General features: G+C 38.8%; 1 protein-coding gene across 4 annotated transcripts in view; it reads right to left on the bottom strand.

Annotated features, from left to right (window-relative positions):
* fndc3a (fibronectin type III domain containing 3A) overlaps positions 1–22,877 on the bottom strand; it is a 45,679-nt gene extending 22,802 nt beyond the window's left edge. Inside the window, exons 1-3 of one of the 4 annotated variants that reach the window (XM_013274383.3) lie at positions 22,374–22,877; positions 17,628–17,771; positions 3,945–4,020 (exon numbers count right to left, since the gene is read on the bottom strand). In XM_013274383.3, coding sequence (XP_013129837.1) covers positions 3,945–4,020; positions 17,628–17,738 — 187 coding nt within the window. In that variant the 5' untranslated portion in view covers positions 17,739–17,771; positions 22,374–22,877. Of the gene's footprint in view, positions 1–3,944; positions 4,021–4,655; positions 4,770–5,135; positions 5,886–17,627; positions 17,772–22,373 lie in introns of those variants that run through there. The other 3 variants (XM_013274384.3, XM_025898061.1, XM_025898060.1) reach the window with 3 other exon arrangements.
* Between the last annotated feature and the right edge of the window lie 956 nt (positions 22,878–23,833).

Genomic DNA, 23,833 nt, shown 5'->3' with positions numbered 1-23,833 from the left:
GGGATAAAGACATACTAAAGACACCTGCAGATCATCAGAAATGAAATGAAGTGTTTCATAGCTGTGAGACAGCCTCAGCAGAGCTAAGGGACACGTAAGCAGAAGGACTGAATAATCAAACTGAGTAAGGTGCGTGTCTGCACATAGTAACATGAAGGTCTGTGCACACTATTTTTAGCTTCCTGTCACAATACCAAAATGACTGATTTTTTGTGAAAAATGGCAAATCACTATCAGGTTCAATAAGCCCTGTAGAACTAGACAGAGCTTTATGCCATAAACCACCGACTGAATCATCCAAAGTGATGGTGATTCACCGCAAGGCTATGTCACATAAAGAAGTGGATCTAACCAACTTAGTGGTCCTGAAGCTGACTTGCCTCATCTGTCACCAAGCTTATCAGGTGGCTACAGATTCCAGTGATCTGTAGCGACTGCATCCAGTGATGCAGCTTTCTTCATCTACTTCTAGATTTGGCATCTAGATTTGGCATCTAGAAGTAGGTAAAGAGAAAGCCAAATTAGGGAGTGCTGGGCTGAAACTGTGAGGGCATGTCCACTCTCATTGTGGCAAGAAAGTTATCCGACACAAGCACAGTAAATGGCCACTCCAATTAGATTCTCTCATCTCAGGTCCAGCCTCCAACTTAGCAAAAAGGCAAATGCCGTCTATAAACGACATTTAACAAGACTCTGTGTTCCTACTGACCTGCCTGCCATGCCCTAACACACAGAAATTGTGCACATTAAGCTGCTAAAAATATGTGAATATATGAATACACAAAATGATGTCGTATAAAGCAAAAAAAAAAAAAAGTGCGTAAGCCAGATCATTTTGGCTTTGTGATACCATCATACACACCAGGGTTAAAGATGGAAGCATACACATGCACATTAAACACTTAAGTGAACAGAGATATTGTTGTGTTGTATGGGTTGTTCTGAACAAACAAGGGAGGGGGAAAAAACAAAACAAAAAACAACCCAATCAACCAGCACATACATGCATGCATGCATGCCTGCAAGCACAAACAGACACACGCGCACACACACACACACACACACACTCTCTTCTTCCTCCCTCCTTGCACTGCAAGCGGTGAGTCATCCCTCTATTCACGTCACAGAGAGATGAGTGCACCCTGTGACAGGCCAGTTAGTAGCAGTCACACTGATCTATGTGGCACCTCTCAGCTCCTTGTTTCTCCTCTGATGGAAAAACTATGCATGCTTGCTCCCTATTAGGAAGGTTTACTCAGCTCATAATGGGGGACTGGTGTGAGAACTCAGAAGAGAGGAGTAGGGAGAAGAGCCCCTGCTGTGAGCACACTGTATTATGGCTTCCTGGCTGGGCAGTATCACTTTCTATAACTCCTTTGTCATTTAACTATAGATCCCTGGGGCATGTCATCTCATAGTTATTTCTATATGCCACGTGGTATAGACAAAAGACCCAGACACAGTGAGACAGTAAACGGCAGTCTATACGGAAATCATTAAATGTATCCTAGAATGCTGAATGCCTTTAATGGGGTCACAAAGGGGCATCAGAAATTAATCACACCATGTTAACATCTTTTTCCTTATCATATCAAATTCACAATTTGAGAGAGAGAGAAAACAAGAGTGGCTATGAGCTCGAGGAAATGTCAATACAGGGCAGGATGTCCCGTGTACCAAGCCATAAACAAAGCAAATCATTTTCAGATCAATGTTTTCTCCAGGCAACTACAATTTATCATTTATAATTATGGTACCACAACGTTCCCTCCTACAACTACGCTGGCACTTTTTTTACCCCTCCTTCACACTGTCAGCAACACGTTAGGGCTAGACTTCATTGTTGCTGTCACAAAGCCAGCGCAATCACCAACAATTGTGGAAAAGGAAATGACTGCCATCAGGATAAATAAGAATGAGTAACACATCTTACTCAAACATCTTTTGCCCCAAGTCCTCTACTAAACACTGTAATCACGCCATATTTTTCTTTTACATTATGATATATAGATTACAGATGCACCATTCATCAGGACAATGGATTTTTAATGAGATGAGGGAGAAGAATATAAAGAGAACAAAATTACATATTAACTGAGCGTAATCAAGCATTTCTCACGCTGGATTCGTATAAATAATGCACATTTTGTTAACATCTTTTTTGTTAGTTTGTTGTGCTTGTTAAACAATAGGCTCACTCATTTTTAAGTCTTCTAAAAACAGTACATGTGATCGTATGAGTGCACAAAACCGGTTTTGCTTGCTTTAATCACTGCTCCTGTTTACAATGGTCACAGATCTCTTCCTTATGTGTAATTCAAGTGATGAGGGACAAAGTCTGAAGGCTTTGATCAAAGAAAAGCTCTCTTCTATAGTTCAGCGAACGTAATAGGAGTGTTCAGCAGTCTGAGTTTGACAAGTCAAATGAATACCTTCCAAACTAACTGTAGTTTTCAGTAGGCATCTAACTCTTCATGTTACCATTTTGCTGCCAAATTGACAAGGAAAACAGTGTCCAGAAGAAGAAAATAAAGAATTTCATACTTAAACCACAGTACCTTTGTTGAATCAAATGGGTATCTTCCAGTCTCAGACTGCTGAAGCCTCTTATTAACTCCAGAAATAAAGTTTAGGAGACTTTTTGAAAAGGAAGGAAAAACTGGTGGTTCTGTCCCCCTTCACTTGGTATGGTAGAAAGAGATGTTTAAAGACAGATGGAATGATTATAGCAAACAAAACACACTTTAATAATGCTCACATGCCCACATGTACATCATACTACAGAATAGGAATCTGTCCTTTTCAGCACGTTTAACAATATTTGTCTTAAAAACATCTTGTCATATGCCATTCTTCGAACTAGTCTCTGTTGTAACTGAAACTGTAAGTGCAATTATGTCACTGAGCAAGCTGAGAGCTATGACACATGACTGCCATTCTGATATCTTTTCAGTAAAAATACGTCACTGCATCCTCACCAACACCCTCTTCTTTCAAGGCAAATGAAGGGGAAAAAAACCCAAGCTGAATGACTCCACATAAAGGAAATAACTGACAAGAACAGAATCTGTGTTAATCAGATTACCATATCCTGAGAAAAAACGCACTCCTCAAGCACTTTATTAACACTACTGCAACCCTGTAATTCAATACAACCACTCCTACAGTCATTTTCCCACCCCATTTACATACGTAACGGTGGAAACCATTACGCATGCTTTAAGATATGAAGCAGTTAAGTGTACCACTACCAACCACCATGACTTAAATGACGAACATACAAGTAGAATGATCAGATTTACCAGCCCAACTTTGACTTTAGGCTCAACTTAATCTCCCTTTGTCCTACTCCCCTCTAGGTCTCTAGTTTTCCAAGGCTAAGTTTATGCAGACATTTCAACTTTCATTTTCTCTTTGTAAATGTGCTGTAGAGTGAAGATTAATATGATTATCTGACTGCCACGCCTCCTCTACCAAATGCCAGAAAAGGCTCTTCAGTTGAGCATCAGTCATGCAGGTGCCTTATTTTTCATTAGCTGTTGATGATTTCTGCTGCAAAGGAATGAGTTTGAAGCTCTAACATTTTATATGTATTCATATGTATAAGGTGATGATGAAACTTGAATTAAACCTTGATCTAATACTGTTGCCGTGTTATCTATGCAGAAAATACATAGTCAAACACCACGCCTAATTATCTCTTTTTAAAATGCAGGGGAAAAGATTGTATTCCAAAATTAGATTAACGGATGCCATTGTATGTAAAGGCAAAAAACTGAGAGAACTGAGAAAATAACAAGGTTTTATTGTCTCTATCCATTAATGAATAAAGATGGGTCAAAAACATCCAGTGAGTTAAAAAAAAAATGTTAAGACTGAGCGTTATGCCTTATTAGACAACACGGATAAAAATTTAGACTAAAAAGATCAATGCTTCTTCTTACCTGTGATACACTGAAACTGACCATCCTCTCGTCGAATAGTAAAGGCCTCACCTGGGTTTACTTGCACCAGGATTACCTGTGAGAAAGCAAACAAGATGATAAACAGAAAAATATGAGTTTCAAACTCTCATTTCAGCAAAAGTGCCATGCTTAATGAAAAACTTAAACTAATTAAACCGGCATAAAGAAGGTATAATTCAGGAAAGTCAAACATAATGGTAAAAAAAAAGAAAAAGAAAAGCATAAAAAAATACAAAAATCAATATGTCAATAAAAAAATATAATTTACTGGAAAACAGTTTCTCTCCACATCTAAATCTAATGTACAGGAAAGACAAATTGGTCGATTAAGAAAAGACACAGCTACGTAGCCTACAATGAGTCACACTGCTTATGTCATTTACAAAAGACCAGAAAAAAAAAGCAGAAAGCACAAACTAAAAAGCACATTTTGATCTGTAAAGACATTTCCAATCACCTTCCAGGTCTCTGGCAATACAACTTTTCTTTTAAGAGCTGCATCCAAAGTGTTATTGTAAGTTCATAACAATCATTATTTTTCTCCTTTCAATTAAATAACAGGTTAGCTTAGGTTAGAAAATGAAGACATCAAGATCACAAACTGATTATTCCGTTAACTTGTCTTCTTAAAGTCCGAAACATGCGCAACTAGGCTTTTGTTGCCTGGCACTATGTGTGGGCGCTAGTTACCTCACTCTTGTGGAAGTCGCTGTCATAGAATCTACACTCCTCTAGCAAAGGGCTTTGACTATGGTTCTCTTCAAGCACTGAAATCATCAGCACCTCCATCTCTGACACTGCTCCCATTCATGTGCTCAGCAGGGAGAGGAAAGAGTCCTTTGCCTGCCACACAGAGCCTCATATGTCCATACAAACCCACACAAGCAGCGTCAGCAGCAAGCGTAGATGATGGAGGTGGTGGGAGGGGCAAGGGAGGTCTAAGTGAATCAAAGTCTCGCCACTTCAGAGACGGCTGCATGTGTATGTTTGTTTTACACTCTCTTTGATTTGAAGCAAACATGCTTTGTAGGATATTGCCTTTCTCCCCCCCTCCCCCATTTAATTTTACACTGGAAATTACTGTTGTAATCAATACTGTGACATTCACTGCCAGCCAATAAAAATCAAACAAAGGAAATTTTGCTTGCAAAAGATTTGACTGCTACTTACTGTTGCCCGCATTGCTTTTTCTCATTCAAGCGTCTCTGTTCACGCAGTCACAGAAAGGAAAAGATGCTCCAGGGTCTACCAGACCCTCCACCATTTCACCCAACCCTCATGAGAAATCACATGACCTGCGATGCTAACACATCTGGCTAGGATGTTTTCTTTTAACACCCTCCACTTCCATGAACTCCTGCATAAAGTCCAGGAAGATATTGACAAGATGCGAGGAGTGCAGTGATATGGAGATCGGTCTCTTGCACTGGACGTAGCATTTACACAAAGTAGTTCATAAATCTCATGCTTGCTTAGCGTGGTTCAGCCGCATCTGCTCAAACAGCGGCTCTCTCTGCAGCAGGCGGCTTGTTCACTTTCGCCTCTGGCTCCAGTGCAGCCTCCCTACCGTCAGTATCCACAGCAACCCCTTCAACAAATAAGCCACAGCGATGTCCACGCCAAACCTTCACAGAAGGGATTGAAACGTTATCAGCAGTGGCCACTCTCCGGAAAAGGAGGCAGATGAGCCCAAGAAATCAGGAGCAAAAATAAGGAGGACTTTAGATGATGCCTCAGTTCCCTCTCCAGTTTCCTTCTTGACTCTGTGACTGACTGCGTGCCAGCTCAGTTAACGCCTGCTGTGCTCCTTAATATGGTTAATTTCAAGAGCATTCCATCAGGGTGTGATCATGGCACAGCTGAGCCGGCAAAGGTATAAGGGGTCCACAGCATGGGGAGTCCTTTGTTCTCTCTTTTTCATAACAACAACAATGGCGTGAGGGAGCTGAGCGACCCACGCAGCTTCTGAGGCTGACATATACGACTACGCTACAGTCCCTTTCCCTCGCCCTCCCTTCTCTCCCTCCCCCTCATACTCTCCCTGTCTCTCTCTCCCATTCACAGAGCAACATGCCGTACATCCTCTTAATACTCCGATCAATTTGAGCGGAGATGAGGTGGTAGGAGTTCAACTGCAGAGCTCCTGCATTTGTGACAATTCCAGCCTCGTGCCATTTGTGCTGTCTTTAAAGACCAGAAAGCAGCAAAAATGAAACAAAACCGAGAGATTATTTGTACAATGACACAACGCACACAGCTTGTAAGTACTCACTGCTTTACTAACATCTGTCCTCATTTATTCCAAATGGATCGTTCCTTAAAGCGACAGTGCTGATCATTTGATCAGCGTATGTCAAGTTACCAGATATTCTGCGTCACTGACACTGCTGGAGAAAGAGTACAACAAACTCTTCCACAAAACAAAAATCACACAACCTGACTGTAAAAAAATCAAAATCAAGTAACAAAAAAAAAAAAACAAAAAAAAAAAACAACCTTCAGAGAAACACAAAGTAAACTTTAGTTTATGCAGTGCACACACGTTAATAAGAAATGGATATAATCATTATGCTGACACTCTTTGAATTATGGATTTTTTTTCTTTATCCTTTTTCCATTTCCTGCAGGCAGTTATGGACTCGAGCACAAAGTGAAATATGAATAGTGAACCTTCAGCTTGATTTCACTTGCCTTTTTTAAAAAAAATTTTTTAATCTAAAATATTGCAGTCATTCAACCATGCAATTTGTAGACATTGTGTGTCCCCACAAAATAATTATGGACAACTGCTTACTAAGTGGAGAGTGAGTACAGTGCAAAAAGGCAAAATCTACTTATTCATCTGTAATTATTTATCCTTCATCATCCTCTGAATTTAAAACAAAATAAAACAAAACTGAAAACATCATCTTGCCATTAGTGAAACAAGCAAATGGATCTGGTGCATTTGTTTTGAGACCTTAGAACCTGCCACATATACAAGGAGCAGAAAAAAAAAAAAACTACTACTACTACTACTACTACTACTACTACTTCTTTGAGAATAACTACATCTAACATTTTTAATGCATAAACTGACTTTGCAGAATGGGGGGGGGGGGGGGGGGGGACGATACCGTAAAAGATAAATCACTTTCAGATAAGACAAGTTCCTCTTTTGATAGCGCCATGTGTCATGCACAAACATAGCTCTTATATCCCCAGGAAGCTCAGATGTAAAGCTTAACTTAAAATCCTACTGTCAAATATAGCTGCAAACAGCAATGACAGGGTCAAGCAGTTCAGCAGTTAACCAGAGGTCCAATGACGCTTTTTCAAAATGGGATCTTGAATGAAAATAAAATATGGTACAAGGATGCTGTGAAGATGCCCAAATCAGAGCAATAACAATACAATACCTTATTTTCTGATCATTTACGGGTGTCCAAGTCTGTAAGATCCCGATTTAGCCCCAATCAGCGTACCAAATTTGGAAGCTTTTGCAGGGCTATATCTGCCTGACCATATAATGTACTACTCAGTAAATAAGCAGGGAATTCAGAAATTCTGTATTGCCATTCAAAAATACAACTGTAAATTAGGGCTGCACAATTAATCGTTAGAAAATCGCGATCTCAATTCATACTTATGTGCGATCTCATTTCCAAATGACAACGATTTAAAAAAAAAAAAAAAAAAAAAAAAGATGACGATTGTACCGCATTTTGATCCGGGACATAATCTGCATGAAAACAAGCGCTCACTCTTCCTGCTCAACAAATGACAAGGGCGGAGCCTTATACCACGTAATACCGAAGCCAGCTGGCAGGGAAAAAACAACAGAGAGCACGTGAGAGATGACGAAGCTGTAAAGGCCAAGAAAGTGACAGGAGAAAATCCGTCCCGGTCAACCACATCAATAACGGGAACCTTATACAGCGCTTCCCCATACCCGTCGAACTCCCGCAGGCACAAAGAAATTACGGAGGCTATCACTTATCACCTGGCAAAAGATATGGCTCCCATCAACACTGTGCAAAACGGAAAAAATTTAGGAAAATGATCAACACCCTAGACAAACGCTACACAGTGCCATCCCGCAACTATTTTTTCAAATGTTGCACTACCTGCTCTATACACGCAGTGTCGAGCAACGGTGGAAACGGAATTACAAGCAGTACAACATTTTGCGGCAACGACAAAATGTGAGACATGTATTGTTTTTATGTTCATTTATTGTTTTTATGTTCAGTCTCAACTGTTACGAAGTTGATGTGCAGTTAATAAGTGCAATAAATATTTATACTGGAAAAGAAAATCGTGATCTCAATTCTAAGCAAAAAAATCGTGATTCTCATTTTATGCAAAATCATGCAGCCCTACTGTAAATATTACCCACCCATTGAGAATAGCTTCAGCCATGTAGTGGCTCATCCCCTCCTCTGCCACATTTAAACAGGAGAGCCATATTCAAGACTTTAAAATGCTCAGTCTAAACTGTACATACATTTGTGATATATACTTAAGTAGATTGCTTATGAAATATTTGCAAGGGGTAACTTGAAATGGTAATTTTCATTCATAATTAATGTGTGTATTATTATTATTATATAATAGCGCAGTTACAGCTGCAGTTTCCATCATACTTTACTTTTTTTATGCTATAAATGAGGCACAGATTCACAATGTTTTAGAGCTTATATTTATCCCCCCCAAAATTAGCAAGTTTGAGGTGCGCATGGTCTAAAATCTCAGCAGCAGTACATACATGTAGTGTCTGAAACGTATAAACAACTGTCTCCAATTCTATCCTAGTGAACCTACAATACAGCCAACACTATATAGTGGTTGAATGAGTGTGCAAGTGAATTAATGAATAATTTGAGCACAGCCTAGGTGCTACCACAGACAATGGCAGAACAACAAAGATTAAGGAGAAAGTTATTTTAAAAAAACAAAGCGGAAAGATCCACAACGTCACTGCTTGGCTCCAAAAACCTCTGTGCCCATCTCCAACCCAAGCTGGCTGTATGTATTATTAAATGTCCAGATGCAGTAAGACCAATAGCATGATGACTTTATTTTTAAGTAGACAGACTCTGAAGAAGTGGTAGGATGCTGCAAAGGTTACTTTTCACACAGATGACTAAGCACTGTAATGTGCAATGGTTTCCCAGTTACATTCACAACAGGGAACAACACAATTCAGTTAAGCTGCCACAAATTTATACAACCAGTGTGTCCAAAGGTTAAGCAGTATCTCTTGTTCTCACTGCTATAAAGATCTGCATCCAAGTATGAGCCGTATGCAAAGAGATTGAGGATCAGTACGCACACGCTGTCACACAGGTGGCCACTGCTGTGTTTTATTACCCAGGAGAATGGGGCCGTTCTGTGCGTTTGTGGCTGTTAGCTCTGACGTTTTTCTGCCGTTGGTGACTCAGAGTTCAGGTTTCTCACTATTTGTTCCTCTTAATTGTTTACTGTGTGTTGATGCGAGATAGCAGCTGGGTGGACAGGAAGCAGGAGCCAAATGACACAGGGAAAAATCCTGCCAGTGTCGGAACTAGCCAGGAACTAACGCAGTCTCCCTGCAGCTGATGGCACACACTTGCGTGTGCAATGATGATTCAAAGCAATTTAATGATTCTCCACCCTCCAGGATCCCCTGGAAACGTTACATAAGTGGATAGGGGGAAAAAAAACAAAAAACAACTGAAAAATAAAATCATTTAAAGAGGTTTTCATGCTGTTGTAAATAACCGTCTTCTTCTCTGTGCCATTAATTTAGAGAGGATAATCTATTATATGTATTAGAGCAACTACAAAGCATTACCAAAGCACACAGTCAGTCATATAGATTCATACATCTCATTTACACAACAGCTTCCACTGGCATCTTGTTTACAAAGTTAATTAGTTTTCATTTTTCTACTTTATGCCTCATCGTATTTCTAAACACACATCAATACTGACCAAACACTACTGACTGACGGGGTGTTTGAGCTTTGCATTAAGTCAGTATATACAATGATATACAGTAATAGCTTTTAAATGCTTTTGACCTATATTAATCTGTACTTCAATTAAAAAAAAGCCATAAGTATATATTTATATTACAGTGCACAAAAACCAGACAACCTTTTTTTCTTTTTTCTTTTTTTTATATATTGTTGTTTTCAAACTACATACAAATACTTCACAATTCAGTGGAGGGGATAATTGGGGTTTGAAATTCGTGAATTCAAGAGTTTTATGTTGCAAAATCTACATATTTAAAAAGTTAATCATTGGCCAATAATAAGAATTGAGCCATTAGCTAACTGAACTGAAATGCTGGTGTGCAGACAACAATAAAAACAAAAAATTCAAGTAATTCACCACTGACTTTTATATGCAGACAAAGGCAATTTAGACCTAATCAACTGATAGTACTGCTGGTACTATCAGAGCAAAATAATGATGTATTCTATTCAAATGGGTGCACTGTTGGGATCACCGTTTTGCAAAAATCCCAAATAAATTGCAGTACAGTTTGTTTCTTAGGCTGATTTGGATTTTCTCTCTTCCTCTTTTTTATTTTGACAGCCTGACTTGAAAATTTAGCTATTCTCACTATGTAACTGTAACATTAGGCTACTCTCCAGCTATGGTAAAGTTTGTCTGGTCAACACAATATAATGATAACATTTTAAATTACTGACTGCCATAGTCTCAACGATTTAAAATGACTTTTTAAATAAAGGAGTGTAATTGTGTGCAAAGATCATTTTCTATGGTACTGAAACCATGTAATTCTATTCATACGATGTACTAAATTTCTGGTATCGTGACATCCCTACAAATAATATTCAACTGAAAATAAATTACAGTATATCCCACGTTTTACATCTTTGCATCACTCTTTTATTCCACCTCCAAATACTACTGGGTCAGCTGTTACTGATGGAGCTAATAAATTTTAAACAGTCATTTTAACTGAAGCTAGTGCAAAGCAATAATAGCTCAACACAGTTACAGTATAGCACATTTTGTTGTTACATTTTGTTTCACTGAAGAAATATATCTGCTGAAATCAAGTTGCCATGTTTACAGGGGCTGGAAATCCTTTACTACGTCACTCTGAGATGTAGTTACATTTCTGGAAAGGTGTGCATCGGGCTGCATACAGGACAGTTAGTGTAAGTTTGGAGTCAATTTTCAACCAATTCCAACAATGGCTGGGCAATTAGTGCATCGCTACAAATAAAAAAGGATGTCAACAGCATAATGATAGTCAACAGTATGTCAATATCTGGCTCTCATCTTTTCTTATTACCTATATTTAAGAAAATAACTGCCATGCTTCTACCACCATGCATGACAGCGAAACTAGTGCTAGGCAAGTAATGCACAGCCCTGTTACTTTTGGCTTGTTTTGGTTTTTTATACTCAGGAGCACTTTCCATCTGGCTACTTTACCACATAGCCCACACTTGTGAAGTGCTGTGCTGAGTGTACTGCTTCCAAAGCAATCTCTCATTAAAGTAAAGGCACTTTGTTCCACTATCAAAACAGTCCTTGGACTCAAAGTCTGTTTCCTGGCTGAGATTTTTCTAGCTTGGTCACTATTTGGTCAGTCGAAAGCCGAGGTAGTTTCACAGTTTTGGCCACATTAAAATTCACGTGTTATTCTTTTCCACTGCCCATGTTTTCTTCTAGATTTCCCTCCTTCCAACCATCCTGCCAAGCAGTGTTTGCTATGACATTTGTTTGCTGCGATTCAAAAGAAAATACAACTTATACCAAGCTAGAAAGTGAATTTTTCTCCTCCTTTTTTAAGAAAAAAAACAAATAACCAAAGTTAAAAGTTTAAATTTACCTTAGAAACCCTTCTACATATTTATGCATTTTGTTGTTGTGTTGTTTTTTTGTTTTGTTTTGTTTTTAAAAAAAAAATACTGTCTCAAGATACCTAAAAGAGCACAATGTATCATATTACGTCACCCAGGGGATTTGTCTTCATATTTCTGAATGGGGCCACTGACTAAGATTGGCTTCACCTACTCCTGTGACATCACGGCCAAATTCAGTGTCGTCAACAAGGGGGCAGAATCTCTGCTACAAAAACCACTTATGGCATTTTAGTGCATAATAACAAAAAAGCTTCTTTTTTTTTTTTTCTTTCCACACCTTTATCAACTGTAGTCGTCAACATGCAATTTGCTTTTGCGTTTGAAAGCATGTTTGATAAAATGTTGTAATTATTTCAGTAACCACTGCAATGTGTGTCAAGTGTCATTGCATATCTGCATGAGGGTGCGCCAAAGCTCTTCACACACAGCAGATACTTCAAAGCAGAGGCCACAGTGGAAAGAATGAAGCTCACCAACAATGCCCATTTGCCATAAGTACAAGAAAATTGAGAACTAGAGGAAAGCAATTAATCAAAAACCTGTTAAGCAAGCAGAACAAAAACTTGCAGACGTCTGCAAACTCTCTGCCAGCAGTCATCTTGTGCCCTCTTAAACCACAGCAGGTACGTTAACATAATGAGCTCCATATAACTTAACACCAAATTATTAAAAATGCACCTAAATAAATGCTAGTTACAGAAAGGCAAAGCCTGATTTCCTGTGCATCTTAAAAAGGACGCCCAGGTGAATGCTTGTAGACAGTGAAGTGAAAACCAAGAGTCAGCTTCCAACCAGCAGTAACTGTCAAGCAGTGAGTCTCTTCACAGCAGTAGCAGAGGGAAGATGAATGATGCCACAGGTCTGTCAGCCAGTTTATTGCAAAAGCTTTGTAGTCTCTTAAAACACGGCCAAAGCTTTACTTAATCCAGGGTTATGAAGTCACAGTAATATTTTCTTTTCTTTCTTTTTTTTTTTATAGCCTACACATTTGACAATGGGGTGCAGTTTTTAAAAATTTTACAGGGAAGGCATTTGGTAAGCAGTGGCTAAATAAGATTACAACACAACAAAACAGGGGCTTAGTGGTTGTGATGTTGAAACAATGGTGTCGTGTTTTTTTGTTTTTTTTTTACTTATTACCATTTTACCTTTGGCTAACGACTTGTCAATTACAGGATGTTAGCTGGTGACTGTACGTTTTCACAAACTGATCCAGCCCTTGTTCTGGTATCTGGTTTCAAAATACACAGACGGCAAATAGGAAAATCATCTGCAATGATAAATGGATATTTTTTCTCAGCTCAGAAATACTGTGCCAATGCTTAACTAGTACTTGTGTCTCTTCTGAATACTGGTGCAGCAGTGATGGTGGTTCATCTTACTGGCTTAGAGGAAAGTGTCCTAAACACTGCTGAGTCACGCACTGTTCGCCCCCTCACAATAGTTGACAAATAGTGGGCTCACCTCCATCTTCACGGATGATTCAGTGGCTGACCAGGAGACAAGCAGAGTGGGTTGCATTTTTGTCACAACATCTCAAGCCCTCTGGCAACTTATGAGAGGCACATATCCAAGGCCCTGTCTCCTGTGTCTGGCAATAGCATACAAGGCCGACACTAGAGACAGCTGAATTGGGAGTGAGGTCTCACTATCCCACAGTAACAGTAGCCCACGCATGACACACAGCCACAAGCAGACCACAGACTCATGGCTATGTTCCCGCTTCAGTTTTTGTATTTACCATCTAATACTGAGTATTACACTTGACCAAAGTCGACTTTTCATGTTTAAAGCTCATCTCATGTTAAAAATGGAAAACTGACGAGACTGCATCTGCACAGACTACAAGTGAAAACAATTTCTTCATTCAGTGTTCTTTCTAAGCCATCTCTCAAATGTGCTACTTTGTCTTGAAATAAGCAGCTATTATATACATTTCCCAAAAGGTTGGATGGTTCCTTGGCAGGCTTTCTAACAGAAACTGCACAGCAAGAAGTCTGTACCAAGGAGTGATACTAATTCCCTACAATCTGTTAGGTTACGGACACAGACCTAAAATCCATCAAAACACAAGAACATAAGAACATAAGCACAAAGAGCACAGAAACATTAAATGGCAGGTCTAATGAAAAAGAGTAATGAACATAAAAAGAACATATATCCATCAGCACAGCCAACAGCTAAGTACATAAGCCATTAGCTAGGCTTAAACATTGACAGAAAGAGACTGATTCATCTGTTACCAATTTAGCTACAAACCAAACGGCAAAAGCAGAAAAAAACCCAAAAGGGGGAGGGAGCTTAAATGGAAAGAAGCAGTGAATCACACTGTAGCCAAAGTCATCTCTTAAATAGAATCATCTCAGGTAATGACCTCCAGACAACAGCTTCCTCTGTGAGTCAGAATAATTGGTCCAATAGAGCGTTAATACCAAGCCAAGACTGGAGAAAAGGAGAAAAAGAAAAAAAACAAAAAAAACTAAACTAAACAACAACAACCAAAAAAAACAAAAAAAAAACAAAACAAGAACAAAGAATGAAGTGTTTTTGTAGCTTCTCTAACTAAAAGGTCAGAAATAGAGGGGTCAGCCATCGCTGTGAATCCTCTTCACTGTCACCTCAGTCCTGCCTCATTCTGTCAGGGCCCAGACCCCTCCAGTGGTTCCTGCTCCTCACTCTGCAGCTGTCATGAGATTTATGCACCTCCTCAGACACAACACTACACATATTAGATTTACAGCATCACTCAAACAATGATGGGTGATAACCCCTATATGAAATAGTGCAAAATGCCAGCATTATTTTCAGGTGGCCACAAACTGTGCCACATGTCATCTGCACAATGTACTAAAACAAACAAATAAAACAAACAAAAAACACAACAACAAATAACCCCAGAAGGTTTTTCTTACTTACAAACATGTTTGGTCCCTCACAAAAGAGATTTTAGACTACAGTAAAATAAAATCTCCAGCACAAAAATGATAAGAATCAAGACTACAAATAGCACTTCAAATGTTTCTGACATTTGTGTTTATCAAATGGTCAAAAATAACATAAAAATAACATGAAAATGCAAAGATTAGGGTCAGATAATGTCATAAAAAAATCAACACTGAAGGTGGGTGTGCAGAGAAATTAATTTGTATGAGGACACTGATGTAAAAGTCGAAACTATCGATGCACTGACTGAAAATAATCAATAGATATTAATCATGGTTAAAATAAATTACATGTAGTTGCTGTGCTCTGGGCTCCACAGTGCTTTATGTGTGTGAACCACCACTATCTGCTCTTCAAAGGGAAAAAAAAGAACAGTAGAATATCACCAGCAGGAAACCCACTGCAAGTATGACACACCCAACTGCTTACTTAGGTATCTAATAAGCCTTTTTATTTTCAAGGACATGCACCCATACAGCACTGCTAAAAATGATGGATATAGATGGAATAGGTTGACCTTGAAAAATGTGCCGCATAATATCCAGTTTGGTCACCCTTTCATTGAAAAACACATACATAATGGATGCTATCCAAAAGGTTACCTTGTGGAACATTTCCTATTTTTTTCAGCACTGTGTTCTCAATATTTAATTTTTGTCTTTCTTTTTTTTTTAGCTGTTAAAAATGTTCATCCACAACCAAAATCTAATTTTTATTGTGTTTAAAATTTAAAAAAAATAGTATTAATAAAGCACTTACTCAGCAGTAACTACCACACAAGGTCCAATTTTGTCAACAGAATGAAAATGGTAGGGAAAACAACCAAAAAAAAAAAAAAACCATAAGAAAAAGTGCCATGTTCATTTCTGCTGCCATCTTTCAACAGCTTCATCCACATTCCTAACCACCTACCCAAATAAGAGTTACCAAAGGGTACACAACCACAAACTACTTGCATACAATTCAGAATCACCAATCAACTCAACATGCATGGCTTAGGACTGTGGAGGAAACTGGAGTACATAAGCGAAAACTTTGCCAGTACAGGAAGAACATGCTAATTCAACACAGAAAGGCTCTGGCTGAACAGGAAGTAGAAATCCAGAAGTTCCTTGCTGTGGTAAGCACTGCACTATTGTGCTGCCCAAACATGAAATTGTCATATAAAATAGAAAACAACAGTTTTTGTATAAAGTAGTGAATGGTATTTGGTTAACCCCTGGCCTTGCAACATGCCCCCAAGTTAGTCCCCATGGCAAGCCACACCTTGCATGGAAGCTCTGTCGCCACTGGTGTGTGAACAGAGAATGAAGATTACATTATTGTATTTTATTCATGTTTTATTTTATTTTCATTTACTGTAATGTGTTATATACTTCTGACAGGGCTCTGTGAGAATTTTTTTTTTTAAACAACTAAACCAAACAAAGCTGAATTACATATTTTTGGTATTTGTTTTTTGTATGCAAGTAACATGCCAGTGACTTTCAAGGAGCAGGGGGTGTAATTATGTAGACCAGGCAGAAAAAGTGGGTTTTTATTTCCTCACATTTTTAAACACTTTAAACATTGACACAGGACATGTTTAGGCAATCAGGTAAGGTCTTTGTGGATGATGGTAATGTAACCGAATTCCCTGAGGACAACAGACCCATAGCTGAGCACCACAAGCAAAATTTGATCTCTGTTTGAACAAAGCCTGATTCAGGTGAGGGTTTTTCCACTGTGGAAAATGACGGCAATGGCTAGAAAGGCATGTTTGTAAGGCAGTGCTAATATTAGCAAGTCTTATCAGGACAAACTGCATAAGACTGAGGAAGTGACAAAAAGATATCACTGTGGATTCCCTGCCATCCCCCAGGAAGTTGGGGAAACTTGAACAAATTGGACTGGTGACCATCAAAATGACAGGGATATCACAGAGACTTGTCAGGACCGCTCAATCTCACCCTGATGCTGACAAGAGATGATTGAGGCGGGTGTGGGGGTCCAATCCATTTCCTGTACATATATAGCAAAACTATCAAAACCGAGAGAGAAGTGGCACCTGTTGCCTGTGAAATATGTTCAATGAGCAAATGAAGTGAGCGCAGCAAAACCTATTTTGGCTGTTTCAATACTGAATTGAGTAAGAACTATAGCGGCATAGTTTGTTTAGCATCTGAAACAAGCCTTCAAACAAATTGCAATTGACAAGAGGTAGATCTAAGTTCATCTGATAACAGTTTTCTTACTAAAAAAAAAAAAAGAAGAAGAAGAAGAAGAAGAAGAAGAAGAAGAAGAAGAAGAAGAAAACGAAATATAATTTCATATAAAATATAACAGTCAGCCATAGTAAATAACTCTACAAATGTAGGGTTTCAAACACTTTTTGGATTTATTATTGCATGACACAGGAGTCGCTGCTAGACTGTAGATATTGTGCAAAAATCCCACAGAAGTGTTTCTCTGCCATGCTGGTCAAACAATACACCGTCACTGCCTACAGTGTTACTACTTACGTAGAAGTGCTTTAAGTGCACCAGTGAAAAATTCTCAATTTCGCTGATGGAGTTCATTTATGTAGTGCGATCAATGGCATCAATATCTCTGAGTCAAGTATAGCTAATACTCCCAACACACACAAAGAAACAGCACATGCAATTATGCACCTTTAGCCCTGAAATGAAATCAAACTCACAGCAGCTCTACACCTGAACACCTAAATGCCAACAGATAAAGTAGAAGCACCATTTAGAACAAATTTCCTCAAATGTAATCCCAAAGCAGTTTTGTCAGAAATGAACTTGGGCCCAACAGACTTAAGTCAGCAAGTCTGACTAATACTGGACAAAAATTAGTGTACCTGCTGGGGGCCCTCCCCGTTGACCATGGCTGGGGGTGGTGGTGAGGCCAGGATTGGGAGTTCAGGGCTGAGAAGCTGGCCAGACTCCAGAGGTGGCGTGTGGTCTGCCATGTCTCCCTCATTCACACCACTGAAGAGGTACTGCTGCAACGAAGACAGAGTGATCAATGGAAATGTACAAAGTGTACCAAAAAGGTTTATGACGTCAACATCTTAAGTCTTGGGAGTCATTCAGCCTGTGCTGAGAAATACATTTACCTATAATGTCTGCAGGCTGCAGCTTTTTTCTCCTCTCTGTCTGTACAGACTATTAGTCCTTTTCCACTAGTACCTACTCGTCCTGGCTCAACTCAGCTTGACTGGATTTTTGCAATCTTCCATTAAGTGGTAGTAACCGGTAACAAGTACTTTTTTAGTACCTACTTGGCCGAGTTTTCCAGGCAATTGATCGGAAGATGTGATGTCAACAGACTGCATGCCACTGTCAACAGCATCACTTGACGAGTCATGAAAGCAACTCCGTCACAGAAATCAAAACCGGCATTTTGGATGCCCTTTAAAGGAATCATGGTACCTTTATAAGCTACCATGATGCTTCACAATTTTGAGCTGAGAAAGCATGGCAACTTTCTCAGAAGAAATAGTAGTAAGCATGTAGGACCAGGGCTGATCCTTCTGGGTCCCCACATTCATAAATTAGATCAAATCAAATCATCAGTCACCTTTTAAAGACTGTTATTAGATCAAACTAACTGAATTCTGAGAAGATTATCACTGATCATTTTGGGAGTTTCTAGTGACATGTTTTGTTTTTTTGTTTTGGTTTTTTTATACACAGGGGCTAAACTACGTTGGCCACAGTGTAAAAAACTTTTCACAACCAAGTTTAGCATCTACAGTTGACTCGGGATGACAATAATTTAAAAAAAACAAACAAACAAAAACAACAACACTACCTTGCAATGACAGAATTGACTACCTACTCTCATGAGCGCCACTGATTCTGACTTTTGGGGATTTTGACAAAAACTGACTGCTCTACAGGCACACAGTTCCCTCCTGTTTGCTAAGGAGAAACAATATTTTGCAGTATTTTGTCAAGTTTATTGTGGTAGCTTGATTACTTGACCTACTATGTGCATAAATTTGCTAATGCTGGCTCGGTGTGTTTTCAGTAAGCTCATGTTTGCTTTGCTGAGAGGTTTAGGGACATGTAATGTCCTGGAAACCTGGACTTCAAATCAAGCTCTAACTCAAAACAGTGGGTCAAATCACAACACTTGACACGCATTTTTAAAATTAAGACACAGACAAGTCCTAAGGAGTGGAGATGAACTACAGTGAGCGGCAATTTGGTGCACACCTTAATTTATTTCTGGATACATCCATCGTTTCTCACTTCCAGCAACATAAACTTTACTGAAAGATATTTCTCTGATGCATGAGTTGAGGATGGCATTTTAACAAGTCTAAACCCACAACTAAATGCAGAGTAAAAAGTGCCGTGCAGTTAAAAAGTTTTTAAGAGTCTTTATTGTTTATTTCTTTTGATTAGAGAGTGTTCAATGATTCACAGTGAAACTGTATATACGCACACAAGGTTGGTGGTTTGACTCCCACCTCCTCTAGTCTGCGTTCAACATGCTGAACACAAAAGTGCTTTAAGTGCAAAGACCAAAATAGCTTTATAAATTATGTATGTGATGTTTAAACACCGTTGTCCTTAACAGTCTGTACCAGAAATTGTACTCGGTTAAGGAAATTATTCTTTTATTAAATGTACAATGCCTGTGACATTTTTACTGATTCTAAGACGTTACCTCTGTGACTGCTGGTGTTGGCACTGTTAATGGTAGCCATTCAGCAAACAAATAATCCGCCATGATGTTTGTACAATTTGGTGCAGGTTACAACATTTAAAAGTCAATTTGATTACTGGAAAATGTGACTTAACAGTTTCAAATGGCTTTTAAATACACACACAATTTTTGTATAGCCAATATTTGACCCTCATCCATTTCAATAGGCTCAATTTTGGCTGTTTATTGAGTATTTAATTACGTCACACTAGCCAACTAGTCAGTTTTTTTCCTCGTTTAATAACTTTTGAATCAGATATCAGGAATATCTTTAGTGTGTGTGTGTGTGTGTGTGTGTGTGTGTGTGTGTGTGTGTGTGTGTGTTGACCTCGTGCACCATGAATACATACAATAGTAATGTAACGAAGCAAATTTAAACAAATCTGTGCTGGGTGACACGAACAGACAGGAGTCCTAATTCACGCAAGTTAAAATATTTCAAAATTAGATGAAAAATATGCATCATGCTGTGTCACTAAAGACCATCAACTGGACTTCTCTCAAGGACTGTGGATAAGCTTATTATTGGCATTTGAGGGCAAATGGAGTTCTATGGTTCAACTTCAGTTTTATAAAGAAGGAGGGGTTAAGAAAACTTTGTAGTAAGTTGTCAAAATATCTTACTGTAACTTGCTTCCAGCTATTGGTCATAGTCATCCTTGAACCATTGGCTATAACAGGCAAATATTTGCAAAAGCGGTATATAACACATAGTTTGTCAACACAAAGCAAAAAAATAAAAAACTGTACCAGGTACATTCTGAGGCCGTCACGTAAGCCAAGTTGAATCAATACCAGAAATGAATCAAAGTGATACTAAAAAGTGGTTACATGTGTCACATGCCATTTTTTCTCAGACGTTAAATACCTTAACTAGTTAAGAAAAGAATGAAAGAGGCGAATTCAAAACAAACCTAATGCGCCTATGATTGAATTTAAAATCATTTGCATCACAATGTGAGAAGAAAGGACAATGGTATAATGTTTTGGACGTGACTTATCATGTGACAGATATCAGCATTCAGATAAGACCAGGGTTGTAAAGGGTTTACACAGTGACTACGAGAGAGGAAAAAGAAACTGGATGATGGCATAGAGAAAAAACATTAATCTGTTCTTTCAAAGATTCCCTTCTCATCTGTCTCCTCCAGTATACTGCACTGGCAAACATCTTCTCACAAACCCCTTCCATAACAAATATACCTAAAAGCTGACCATTCAGTGATTGATTACTAAACTCTAACAATTAAAAATTGCATAATTAAGTTAGACCATGTCAGAATTTCTAGGGAAAACAACAAAACAATACAGAACAAACAAACTAAACAAAAATGTTTTTTATTCAACACTCCACTGACACGGGAGTAAAATACCAAAGTTATACACTGAGGACTTACCAACTGTAAATAAAATGTATACAATTGTTACATGGCTAATAAAATTCCCGTGAAAAGCAACAGAACACCATGAAAGAAATGTAACGTGTCCTTGAACTTAATTACTCTCTGGCGCATGCGTGCCTAAACCTCACTGTGATCTGGCTTATCTGTTCGCTTTAGTCCCTCCCCTCCTTAAGCCCAAACAAAGTCAGTTTACAGTGTGATGGTCAATGAACTAGGCCTGCAGAACCATTTATACAGCCATGAGGGATTGCCATGTGGTTAATTTTTGTAACACTAGCAGGCTTTAGATGAATGCCAGACTTGTGTGGCCTTGAGGCCTCCAAGCCATTTACTGCAATCAGCTGGTAGGTTGTCTGGTAATTTTATTCTAGTTGTAAATTACGTGCCAAAACCACAGTGACAACAGCTACCTGGAGGTCAGTAAAATGAGAAGCAACTAAGGGAAATCCCTAATGACAGGCAATTCTTTATATTTCCTCTGACCACCCACCACTTACGCAGTTAAAGTCAAAAATTCTTTCTTTTTTTCCCCTCATATGGGAAAAGATGATCTGAAAGTTCATTACACATTTTCCAAATTTGATGGTGGTAAGTGGAACATTAAGATTGTGATTATTAAACAGATGCAGTGACAGCAGTAACATATGAACAGATGTATATACTTCTGTCTTTTTGCTCCTCTTTCTGTAACAAAGTTATCTGAAACTTTCAGAACTATAGCCTATCAGTAGTCACCACCTACGACTAGAAAACAGCTGTAACTCCTGTTATAGTTGTGCTGAAATCTGTATCGAAATAACAACAGATAACAGATGTTACATCTGTTGTTGCCCTGATTGTGCCTCACATTTGTTTGTGGCTACAGAGCAGTTGACAAGGACACACCAGCTGTTTTTCAGTTGCAGTTTTGGAGAAAACGGGAAAACACCTTGAAGATTTGAACTAGCTTTTCAGTTTAATTATCAGCCACACAAAATTGTGGTAATGATAATTCTTGTCGTTGTTTAATAGCAGGTCACGCTCTAGTTTTTGCTCAGCTGTAATGCGTAAATTTAACTGTAGCACTTAGACATATTTTCGTACCAGACATCTGCACACGGGGTAACAGCTGGTCATCCTTTGACTGAAAGTATTTGACGTCGTTGACACTCGTTTAACATTACCTGGCCTGTCAACTACACGCACGAGCTCCTTCTATTATATGTCACAGTATCAGCAATAAATATGTTCAGAGATAGGGCTTTTCGTTGGTAATTTTTAGCTCCTTTAACAACTAACTACCTCGCACCCGAGACTGTTTACTTTGGCTACAGGTGTGTGTGCTTAGCGTTATATCATAGCTAACAGTTATCTAACTGCAGCCAACGTACTGGCAAACAATAACCTTACAGGTTAGTTCGACTTCCTTAAAATGATAGCGTCAATATGTTGTTCGCTGTAGCAAAACAAGACTTATTGCCAAAAGCGCAGCTAACGTTACTCACCCAGTCAGTTGGCACAGCAGCAGTCTTGCTCAACAAGCCGATGCACAGTGATGAGTCTTATGAAGCTCTTCCCCGAAATGTTTAACGTCAGCAAGCTTGGATGACCAGCAACTTTCTGTAGAACCTGAAGCTGATGATAACTTGCTAGCTACCCAGACAAACACAAGACAAGGCAAAGTGTGACATACTAGCGTAAGCTACCTAGCTAACAGTTAGCAAGATAGTATGCGGTCTTCTCATGAACGACGCAGGCTCGCGTTAACAGCACCTCAAAACGGTCGAAGTAGCTAGCGAGCGACTGTGACGATGCAAAGTATCGATAACGTCTGTCTAACCCTCAGTTTTATCGAGATAACTTTCCATCCAACCCTGTTCCTCGCATAAAAAGCAGGAATGTCGCCATCGCTTACACCACTTAGTGCGCATGCGTATTCGAGCAATTCATCACGAATCCTAATTTACAACATAGCAAAGATAAACGCTAAATAATGTTACTATATTTAATTTTGTTCTTGTTGTGAACCCGGTCAGTATCCGGTGCTGTTATGATGAACTTCATTTGCCTACCTATTTTTTTTCCATCACTTTAAGAAAGACCTTACGGTTGACGTGTCTGTGATCGGTTCGTCCAACCAAGTCAGTCGGGGGGGAATCTAAGAATGCTACGTGGTCAGTCCAGGGACCACCTTGCTGTTCTCCATATAAGACTACACTGCTACTTCTACCTGGTTTGTAACCAGAAGAACACAGTTGTACTAAAAATTACCAAGCATGATTGAACTGCAGTATTTTACACGCCAGAGAGACAATACTGAATGTATGGAGAGAGAAAAAACAACCCTTTCAAATTTACACACTGAACGGTGTTGTCAAACCTACACAAGACACACACAGACAAATTGAAATACAATATCGCTTTTAGCAGAAAGTAAGTGTGGATCACTGGTTCTTGTAAACCGTGCAGTGTTGGGTTTGTTATACGTTTTGATTGAACACAAAGATATTTTAATATTATTTCTGTACTCCTGAAAGCTTGTTTTGAATATACACTGGTATATATCAAAGAGATAGTCGTTTTTCTGATTGTTTTGTGTTCTTTCTGTTTTATTGATTTTTTGCCCCCTGGTTTGTTTTCTACTTGAAATTTACACCATTAGAAATTCATGTTGCCTGGAAACTGCAATATTCCCTTCATTCATGTGCCTTCCAAATTTGATCTAATTAAAAAGTATCTATTTATCTATCTATCTATCTGAAACTTTCTTTCATGTGCTAGTCCTTTCTGAATATTAAGTCTCAGACAGACACTTAAACAAACATCACAGACAATGTATCATACACAACCTAGTCCTAATGTAGCTACCTACATATGAAACATCACTATACTATATATCAAATGCGTATAATTGTTGCAGTAACAATGTACACACTCACCCTTCTTGCATAGGCGGTCTTTAAAT

The sequence above is a fragment of the Oreochromis niloticus genome, linkage group LG14, assembly GCF_001858045.2.
Source record: "Oreochromis niloticus isolate F11D_XX linkage group LG14, O_niloticus_UMD_NMBU, whole genome shotgun sequence".
In the NCBI taxonomy this organism is placed as follows: domain Eukaryota; kingdom Metazoa; phylum Chordata; class Actinopteri; order Cichliformes; family Cichlidae; genus Oreochromis; species Oreochromis niloticus.
Note: the sequence above shows the minus strand (reverse complement) of the source record. Positions and strands in the feature narration are given on the sequence as shown.